Here is a 10,995-nt window from a genome sequence, read left to right as displayed (position 1 = left end):
CTCGATTCTCTGGATAAAAGAAGGTGTGATGTCATGAGAAGTTGACAAACTTTGAAACACAGAAGAGAACGTTTGTAAACTTTGCAGGTGATAAATAATGTATACTTTGCTCAGCCCGGGTTTTATGCCGCAGAATCCCCCAGAGGTTCGCACGAAAAGCCAACACTCTCTAGAGAAGGCGCTGGACAAGCAGAGAGGCTGGGACGAGCGAACCCAAGACCACCGAGCTTTGCTTGACTGTTATCAAGGGCCAGCAGCCCACCCGAACCCCAGAAGCACCCCTCGCTCAAAGGAGGCAGACACTGGATTCTAGAGAACAGAGTTTTCTTTTCATATTGAAATAGTTTCAAAGTAAACGTCGAAGATTTCAAATTAATAAAATAAGTACAGTAGATGCATTCTCAAAAAAGGTATTTATTCACCAAAGCAGTGGTGTCAGATTTAAAATAATTCTCCACTCAGATCTTGTAATTCAGGCTGGGCGTGGTTTCTGGCTAATGACGTCACGGGCAGTGTTGAAACGGATGTTTAGCTCTTGCAGTGAGTTTTATAATTCATCATTTCTCCAAGTTTGGTTCCTCCTAAACACTCTTCAAACTTTGCATCCATCTCCCGGCTTTGAGCTTCAGAGAAATAGTTTTTCCAGTCTCCGACATCACCTGTGAATGAAAAACAATCAATCAATATTATCTATTGACAAGGGTGGTTGCATCACTCGGTATCAACAGACATGGGATACACAGAGAGTTGTTTCACCAACTGAAGTATTCTACGCGTCTGGTGCTTTTTCTGGTAAAACAGATAATTATTGTAAATGTCCTATTTCATGTCAATGACGTGACAAGAACTTATATTAAAGAAAAACACAAGACTCCAGAATGCCAGCCCCAGGGCTCCAGACAGGGAAACCTCCATTTCATTAGTTTCCAAACTGAGAAGCCCCCTTTACCTTCTAAAATGTGGAACTCGACACAAACCACCAGAGAAATGGGACACAAAGGTAAATAAATGGCGAAAGAAAACAGTGAGGGGGTAAAAGGAGCATTAGAGTAGGGACTGAGTAGAGGCTATAGGTTGAGAAATTAGGGTATAGTTAGGGGAGAGGTTTGAGGGTTGGATGATGCACACAGTACTGGTCCTAGGATCTTTCTCTTGAGGTACTAGAGTATAGACACGGATACTAAGGTATAGGGATTTGGATGTACGCAGGTTTTGAGGCACTAAGGTATAGGCAAAGGTAGAGGAACTACAGGACAGACACAGGTTGAGGTACCAGGATATATGAGCAATGAAACACTACTAAAGTGTAGGCAAGTGTAGGAGTATTAGGGTGTAGGAAGGTACAGAAGTACTAGGGACGGGGTAGCCTGAGACACACTACAGTGCGGTTGGAGATACTGGGGTACAAGAGCAGTTAGAGAGAGGTCAGGGGGGTTTACATTTAGTAGGGTTTGGGCAGAGGTAGAGGTACTAGGGGACGGAAAGGGGTTAAGGTACCAGGATATAGGCAATGATAGTGGTACTAGGGTATTGTCAGGAGTTGGGGTACTAGGGTGTATGTGCACTTGTAAAGCTACCTAAAATGTAGCCATGGGTGAAAGTAGGGTGTAGTAAAGGGTGGAGGTACTAGGGGAAAGGGAGGGGTTAAGGTACCAGGGTATAGGCAATGATAGGGGTAGTAGGGTATTGTCAGGAGTTGTGGTACTAGGGGTCATGGGCACAGGTATAGGTGGCTAAGGTCTAGTCCTGAGTGGAAGTAGGGTGTAGTAAAGGGCGGAGGTACCGGGCTACGGGTTGCACAAGAGATACCAGGGCTTTGTTAGAGCTTCTGGATACAGGAGAAGAGGTAGAGTGTCAAGAGTAGCTTGAGTTAGTAGGGTATGGGCAGAGGTAGAGGTACTATTGTGCAAGCAGGGATTAAGGTACCTGGGTAGGGGCATTAAGAATCTGTAGTAGGGTATAAGCAAGGATAGACATACTAGGTTATAGGGAAGGGTAGAGGTACTAGAATATATGGGTGGGGTAAAGGAACAAATGTGTAGTCATGAGTAGAAGTACTTAGGGTGTTATAAGGGGCAGAAGTATTCGGATATAGGTAGCACAGGGCATACTTTTTATTAAAGGGTAGGTAGATTTAGTAGGGTATAAGTACAGGTAGAGCTAGGGTATCAGAAAGGAGAAAGGTACACGGGTATTAGCAGCAACAGAGGACGCAGGTAAAGAAAAATATAGTTGAGAGAGAGGAGGCAGGACTAGGGGTAAAGAGAGAGATGAGCATGATGGTGTGCTATGTTGGTGTGTGGCACGAGGGTGGTGCAAGGGTTTCAGAATAAGGGTGGTATGAGGGTTTTCAGATTGGTGGTGGGGATGACGTGTAGGAGATTCGAGGAGAGGGTGGGTCCATTGGCAAGGGTTTGATGCTGCTGGTGTTGTCTGCTGTCTTTCTTTTACAGTTGTGCCTTTGAATTCGGGAGATGCTTCGAGAGGCATGCTTTTGAAGTGCACAGATGCCCTAATTTCCTTGCCCTGGCTCCAGATAAACTACAGGGGGTATGCACCCCTTTGTGTCCAGACAGTCCACAGCCTATTCAAGTGTAAGTGGGTCTGGGCCCAGCTGCTTCCTCCCATCCTGCTAGTGATGGCCCATTGAGTCACACCTAAGCTCCCACTGGCGTGTGATTGTCTAGGAATAATACACAAACCCCAACTAGTACCCATCAACAGTCATGTGACCCAGAGACAAGCTGCAGGCACCAAATGGCTAAGACAAGAAAATGGCAACTTTCTAAAGGGGACATTTTCAGCATTACAATTTAAAATATGACTTCACCATTCGTTTTAAATTGTGATTCCAGAGAAACCAAAAATGAAGGAGATACCTGTTCTCATTTGTAAATTGTAAATAACACTTATAAAATGTAATATGGTAATTCCAATGTTATCCTATAGGAGAGGTAGGCCTTGCAGAAGTAAAAAACAAATATAAGAGTTTTGCTCCTACCAGGGTATTTAAAACTCAAAAGTACATGTTCAACTTTGTAAACACATTGTACCCTGCCCTCTGGGCTGTTAATGTCCTACCCTAGAAGTTACTTATATGAATGAAAAAGGAAGGTTTGGGCCAGGCAAGAGGTGTTTTTGCCAGGTTGACATGGCAGTTTAAAACTGCACACACCGACTCTGCAATGGCAGGCCTGATGCATGTTTAAAGGGCTACGTCAGTGGGTGGCACAATCAGTGCTTTCAGGTCCACTAGTAGCATTTAGTTTACAGACCCGGGGCACAGGTAGTGACACTTTACTAGGTAATTACAAGTACATTAGGTATGAGCCAATTTACCATGTTTTAAGGAAAGCACGTAAGAACATTAGCACTGATCAGCAGTGGTAAAGTAGACATAGTCCTAAGGCCAGCAAACATATAAAACATAAAATATAAAATATAAAATATATTTTCTGGCCACTGATTCGGCCATAATTTACCTTCTACACCAGAGACCACCAGAGACCACAGGACATAAAATAAAAAATCCAATGTTAAGTCCAGGCAACCTTCCTGGGTCTTCACCACCCTGACACACTCAGGAGCAACTGAGTGCGCACGCACCGGGGTCAAGGAGGGTTCACCGGCCACAGCCAGGCGTCCCAGCAGCTGAATAATGGTACAAAACCAGTGGAGAAGCACCTACCCAACCTGGCCGCCATGATACAACTGGCAAAGACAGAAAAGGAGGCCTGCCAGCTGCTGGGCCTGGATGTGCCGGAGGGGGGCAATGACCCTGGGGCCCCTTCCTCAAGACGTGGAGAGCGAGAAACATGATGGAGAAGACAAAGACAGGGGCGCTACTTGGGGAGACTGGACCAGGTAGAGATAGTAAAGGGACAGCTGGCGGCGCTGGAGTCCATCCTTGTGCTGGCGAAATCAGATTAATCTTACTCTACTAGTTCATTATTTCCTCGAGTTTTCAGGGGTTTGCAGTTTGAGGTTACACTCACTTTTAGGCTACACAAAGCAACACTGCCCCAGGTTAGGTGGGAAGCTCCTAATGATAGAGGGAGAATGACATGACTTAGGTTGAGGAAGATGCTTTGCCTTTATCTTACACTAATGCAACCCCCTGCACTTAGAGTACTCACCCTTAACGTAAGGAGACTCAACAACCCAGTGAAGCGCAAAGCAGTTGTCTCATATGTGGAAAACTCAAAGGCAGATATACCTAGTGGCCAGTGACTGTCACCGCCTCAGATCACGTGCCTTTCCCTGCCAATTTTTTTCTCCTCAGGCCTGACGAAAATGGCAGGAGTGGCTATCCTGTTTGCGCGTTCCTTCAGAGGTAAAGTGGTCCATAAAGAGGCTGAAATTACAGGTAGGCTACTTACATATCGGCTTACATTAGGGGGACTGACATTTTAGGGGGTTCCGTCTACACACGAAATGAAGACCAGGAGACGTTTCCCCACACAGCACTGACGGAGACAATGTCTGCAGAAGAACGTAGAGTATTAATAGGGGGGATCTTAAGTTGGTGCTGGATGACACTCTCGATAGATCAGCACACCGTCAGGGGCATGCCGGGGCACTATCCGATGGTGGCCGCACCTGGCAGAGAGAGCTGGGGCTAACAGACCTCTGGAGGGTTTCTCAACCCAGGTCATGTGAGTAGTCCTTCTATTCCAGCGCATGTAAAATTTATGCCAGATTAGATTATTTCATAGGAACAAAGGAAATGCATGCATCCATGAAGGGGATGGGGAGCCTCGCAGCAGCACTCCCTGACCATGCGGTGATCACACTTTCCCTATCCTTCCCTCTGACGGAGCGGCCCACACGACAATGGCGCCTACGAGATACAATACTGCAACACCCTGCGGTGGTGGCGCAGATCCGCCTATCTAGTGAAGACTATTTAGCGCATAACGATCTTCCAGAGGTGCGTATAGCGACACTATGGAAGCGCTTAAAACAGTAATCCGGGGACATTTCATCGCGATTTCAGCAACAGATAATAAAATACGGACAGAGAAAAGAGAGGACCTGTTCCAACAGATTAAAGAACATGAGCCCATACATCAGCGCACAGGGGCCCCAAGAGTATGACGCCAGCTGTCTACACTGCAGTCACAGCTAACCGCAATAGACTTAGATCGGACGGAGTACGCGGCCCTTCAGTTGCGTAATTTTTTCCATGTGGGAGGGGACAGGTGCAGGCGACTCCTAGCCCATGAGCTACGAGTCCAACGGCAAACTCAGGGAGTACAATGGATACATACAGGTACAGGAGATCTGGTGGCGAATGATAAAGACATTGTGAGCGCCTTTTTGGATTTTTATTCAGACTTATATTTGCCCCAACAGTTAGACACCTCGGTTAGAGGACAATATCTGCAAGGGGCACAGACATCCACGATGACCCCAGAACCGGCCGAGCAGTTGGATTGCATAGAGGTGGTCATTTCTGCAATTTCCTGTCTTCAGCTGTCGAAGTCCCCAGGCCCCGATGGCTTCACATCAGCATTTTATAAGACCTTCCATCCCTTAGTAGCGCTCCTTGATGAGACTCTTTAACACGTTCGCCGAGCCAGGGTCCATCCCAGCCTCAATGCTTACGACCTCGATAATTGTGATTCACAAACCTGGTAAAGATAAATCTCACTGTAGCTCCTACCACCCATCTCCCTCTTAAACACAGACCCTAACTTTTTTACTGGCATCTTGGCCAACAGACTGAACCCACTTATGCACCCCCTGATCGACCAAGATCAAGCCAGCTTCATCACCCAAAGGCAGACGAGCGACAACACTAAACGGGTGCTTCACATGATCAAGAAAGCCTCACGAGGGGGGAGGAGCTACGCGGGCATCCAAGATGGTCACGTGAGCAGAGAGCTCCCGAGATCCGCGCCTCCCTCTTGCATCTATCCTTTTGATATCCTGATTATTTAGATGGGCTTTTGAAGTTCTACTTCTGCTGATCCTGCTACACTTTCCAGGGCTGAGATCGGACTTCGGGAACCATTTCTACGTCGTCATTCACTTTCTGGCCTAACCCCGGACGGGACCGGGGTCTCTGCTGCTCTGGCTGGCCGAGACGTAACTCAACAACAGCGGTCACCGGACATCTGCTCCATCGGAGTCATTGTCACTTTCACTTTCGGTATCCCTTCTACCTCCTAACTGACTGCTCTGGACGTGCTCCTCTTCTCGGACCACGGTAGCCTGATCCGCTGTGCGTTCTGGCCACAACCCTGGTCTCGCAGGCTATAATTTTGGGCAGAAGTGTTGATTTGGCGACCTACAGATCACTGCCATTTACACCAGGTCCAGAAAGACCCTTCGGGGCGCTGCTTCCAATATGGCGACTAAACCCGATATTGAGAAGCGCAAGACAAAGGTGCCGACTCGTGGGGGCTCGGTTCAGTCCAATGTCATGGACCGCTACACACAACCGAAAGGTTCCCCCAGTGCTGCTGTCCGTAGTCTTGAGGACCCGAAGACGGACCTGGCGGCGACGTCGGAGGTGTCCCTCCAGGATCTCATGGCCGCCATCGCTGGGATCAAGACGGACATGGGGCACCAGTATGAGTCTATTGTCTCGAAGATAGACACAGTGGCGGTTGATGTCACCCTCATAAGAGCGGACTTGGCTAAGACCAATGAGAGGGTCAAAGCCTTGGACCTTAAGGCCTCCAGTCTTGTCACCGACATGGCGGACGCGCAGTCGGAGATCGGCAACCTGCGGTCATCGCATGATCTGATGGCCAGACGTCTGGAGGAGTACGAAAATAGGGCCCGACGGAACAACATTCGCTTAGTCGGGGTACCTGAGAACAGTGGTGATACTACCGTGGATCTACTGGTGGAGGACTCAATTGTGACTCATCTTGCTCCCGCAGGCCTTAGTAGTTTTTTGCGGTCGAGCGTGCGTACCGCTTCCCGGGTGGACAGACCAAGCCAGGGGCTCCCCCGAGGCCCATCATCGCTAGGCTATTCCACTTTGGGGATAGGGACGCTATCCTCCAGGCCTCTCGTAGACATGGCCCACTGAAATACGAGAACAGCTCCATTTTTATTTACCCTGATTTCACTCCTCAAGTGCAGCGGCAACGGACGGGATTCCAGGGAGTGAAACGTCGATTGCGGGACTTGGGACTTAAGTATGCGATGCTGTTTCCAGTTTGACTTCGCATCGAGTACCAAGAACGCACTTTCTTTTTTGACCGACCGGACAGTGCTGGCGACTGGTTGGACTCGTTGCCTAAGGAAGACACTGGGAGTGGAGGCCCCGGAGGTGCGGATGGAGGTGCATCGGCACAGGAGTGATATTTTGGTTCTGGATGTCTGGTTTTGGGTCGCATTTATCGGCAGAGTTTTGTTTATATTTTCTTATTGCTTAGGCCCGGGGGTGGGGCAGGGTGGGACTGTCTCTCTTTCCTCCTCAGAGGTTCTTTGTGTAGAGTTTTATGAAGGGGCGACAGGCACACTGCAGTTTGGGGTGGCTTTTCAGTCAGCAGAGGTGGAGGGTGGGGGGTGGTGTAACAGGTTGTTGGTTGGGGGTGGAGGGAGGGGTTGTTTGTGTTTTTGTGTATGTTTTTCTCACGTGGTACAATCTCATTTGCTTTTATCCTTTTGTTCTTGGGTTTCGAGAAGGGGAGGTTCGGGGGCTCTGCTGGGACGGGCGGTGATTTGAAATTGTTGTCTTGGAATGTTAATGGTCTGGGTGACAGGATCAAACGTGGTGTTGTACTTCAAGTTGTCAGACGTCATTCCCCTGATATAGTTCTGCTACAGGAGACCCATTTGATAGGGAACACTTGTAAGGCTCTCGATAGACGAGGCTATTGGTTATTAGCACATGCCTGGTTCACATCGGGCTCTAGGGGGGTCGGCATAATGGTTAAATCCTCCCTACCCCTTGAGATCAATGAAGTCGCCCTCGACGATCGGGGCCGGTATGCTGCTGTCTCTGGGCGGTGGGAGGGAAACTGCTTACAATTGTTACTGTTTATATTCCCCCGGGGCTCCAGGCTACCACCTATGCTGATCTTGGAAGGACTCTCCTAGGACTTCCGGATGGTATCCTTATACTGGGTGGAGATTTCAATTCGGTGGTTTCGGGTGAGTGTGACCGGCTACCCCCCAGGGTTCTGCCGGCGTCTCAGATGTGGCTGCCTGAGTTGCTTGAGACTTTTGGGTTTGTGGATGTCTGGCGGATGTTGAACCCCACACAAACTCAATACACTTTCCACTCTGGTGCCCACGGCAGCCTCTCGAGGATTGATTACTTTCTGATGTTAACTGCCCATACCCCCTTGGTGCGTGGGATTCGTCATCTTCCCAGGGGTATCTCTGATCATTCCCCCTTGATGCTTGAGGTTTCGGTGGGATGTTTTGGTGGGAGTAGGGTCCCCCCCCTCCATCCTTGGCATTTCAGGAACCCTAAGCTCCGTTCGGAGCTTATCAAGGCTATTGACTGTTATTTTGATGAGAACGAGGGGTCCGTCTCTTCCCCTATTTCCTTGTGGGAGGCCTTCAAGACTGTAATACGGGGCTCTGCACTGTCCTTCATTGCCGCTGACAAGAAGGCCAAGAGGGAAAACTTGTTAGTCCTTGAGGCCGAAATCACCTCGCTTAAAAGTGACTTGGGTGGTGATGATACCCCTGCAATCTTGCACTCCTTAGCGCTGAAACAGGCTGATTATAGGGCCCTGGTGACCGATGCTGCTGAGGTAATGCACAGGAATCAACTGGGCAGGCTCTATGATGTGGGAGATAAGGCTAGTAAGCTATTGGCATGGTTGGATAAGTCTGAGAGAATGAACCGTGTGGTGCCAGTGATCACCCGTGAGACTGGGGAATGCATGTCTGATCCAGGGGAAATTGTCGAATGCTTTGTGGACCATTTCCAAACAGTATACCGATCGGTGAGTGATAGAGACAAATCTGACTCCCGCTTGCTTCTGCGTGATATTGCGCTGCCCTGTGTGTCGGAGGAGGTTAGGTCCGCTTTGGACGCGCCCATTACGGTGGATGAGGTTGCAATCGCCATATGGTCCTTGCGTTCGGGTAAGGCTATGGAGCCGAATGGTCTACCCATCGAGCTCTATAAGCTTCGGCCTGATAAGATGGCGACCCATCTGCGCAATATGTTCATTGATGCCTTTGAGGCTGGCCTCCTTCCCCTTGATCAGCGCTTGGCCACTATAGTCGTCATCCACAAGGACGGTAAGCCTCATGATCGTTGCACTTCTTATCGCCCTATTTCGTTGCTCAACGCTGAGCCTAAGATCCTGGCTAAAGTCCTTGCGAACCGCTTGCTAATGGTTATCTGTGACTTGATCCATCCGGATCAGTCTGGTTTCATTCCTCATCGGAATACGACGCTTAATCTCCGCAGACTTCAGGGTGTTCTTGCGAGAGCTGGGACGCTTACTGAACCCGCCATCTTGACCTCGCTGGATGCCACAATGGGCTTTGACACTATTGAGTGGCCTTATTTGTGGGCGGCCCTCTCGAAGTTTGGTTTTGACCCTAACTTTATCACGTGGGTACAGCTCCTGTATGAACGTCCGTTGGCCCAGGTAGTTGTTAATGGCAGAGTCTCTGGATCGTTCCCGCTGGGGGGACAGGGCTGCCCGCTCTCCCCCCTCCTCTTTGCTTTGGCATTGGAACCGTTGGCATCGTGGCTTCGGTGGGAGCCTTCGATTAAAGGGATCCGGTGGGCCCTGGACCTTGAGGATCGCGTCTCTCTCTACGCGGACGATATTCTTCTTTACTTTACTTCCCCTAAGAAGTCCCTTAACGTGCTCTTTGATGTTCTCACCTCATTTGGTAAGAACTCGGGGCTCGTTATTAACTGGAATAAATCGTGTGTATACGTTATAGCGGGGGTGCTGCCTCCACTACCCCGTAAATTTCCGATCCAAGTGGCAGAGACTGGGTTCAAGTATTTGGGAATTTTCATTTCCCTGGATCCCTCTGTACGATACGACCGCAATCTATATGTTCCTCTTCGGCACCTTAAACGGGACGTTCAACGGTGGCGCGGCTTGCCTTTGTCCCCACTGGGACGCGCGGCCCTTTTAAAAATTATGTCCCTCCCTAGATTTTTGTACGCCTTGCAGAATTTCTTTGACCCAGTTCCCTCTAGCTACTTCCGTGAGGGTGAGGGGCTTCAGAGGCAATTGATTTGGGACGGACGGGCTCGTATCTCCTTATCTAAACTCACGTTGCCATGGTATGATGGTGGCATAGCCCTTCCGGACATCAAGCGTTACTACTGGGCCTCACAGTTGAGCGCGGTCAACCATGTGACGTATTCCCTGGCCCCCGTCCCTGCCTTCGCTATGGACAAATTACTGTTGCCGGGTGGCAACTTCAATAGGGCTTTGTATTCGAAGGAGCCATTCCGACTTCTGACTGGACCCACAAAATGTGCTGTGCGTGGGTGGAGAGATGCGACTGTGGCTATGGGCTGGGGTGATAGGATGACGCGGCTGACTCCATTGTATGACTCTGAGTGGTTGGGCAGCCTGTGGCGAACGAAAGGGTTTGATAGATGGGATATGATCGGTATTAGCAAGGTGGAGGATCTTTGGTCCAAAGGCATAGTTAAGTCCTTTGATGCCCTTAAGGTGGAGTATCAGCTGGACGACAGGGAGTATTTTCGATACCTTCAGGTGCGCCATGCCCTGGTCTCCGTGTTCCCTCCAGGGACGGAGATCCCCCAGTCGTCGCCGCTTGAGGATCGGATTCTGGATGGCCACGTGCCGGACAGTACGATTTCCTTGATTTATAAAAAAGCTTATCAACACCAGAGCTGATCTTTTGGTGCGGTTTCGGGCCTCCTGGACTGCGGACTGCCTCGAACTAGATGAAGAGGATTGGCAGATAGCGATCGCCTCCCCTAAAGAAGTGGCTATTCGAGCTCGCCTTCGTTTCGTGCAATTGAAGATCCTCCATCGAGTTTACATGGCTGGTTCGTATGGGATACTCGAT

General features: G+C 49.5%; 1 protein-coding gene across 1 annotated transcript in view; it reads right to left on the bottom strand.

Annotated features, from left to right (window-relative positions):
• Positions 1–394: 394 nt before the first annotated feature.
• LOC147672972 (sulfotransferase 6B1-like) overlaps positions 395–10,995 on the bottom strand; it is a 266,092-nt gene continuing 255,491 nt past the window's right edge. The window contains exon 7 of the mRNA XM_086947847.1: positions 395–659. Within this exon, the coding sequence (XP_086803973.1) occupies positions 529–659 (131 nt within the window). The 3' untranslated portion in view covers positions 395–528. The remainder of the gene's footprint in view (positions 660–10,995) is intronic.

Source organism: Lissotriton vulgaris (genome assembly GCF_964263255.1).
Source record: "Lissotriton vulgaris chromosome 7 unlocalized genomic scaffold, aLisVul1.2 SUPER_7_unloc_1, whole genome shotgun sequence".
In the NCBI taxonomy this organism is placed as follows: Eukaryota; Metazoa; Chordata; class Amphibia; order Caudata; family Salamandridae; genus Lissotriton; species Lissotriton vulgaris.
Note: the sequence above shows the minus strand (reverse complement) of the source record. Positions and strands in the feature narration are given on the sequence as shown.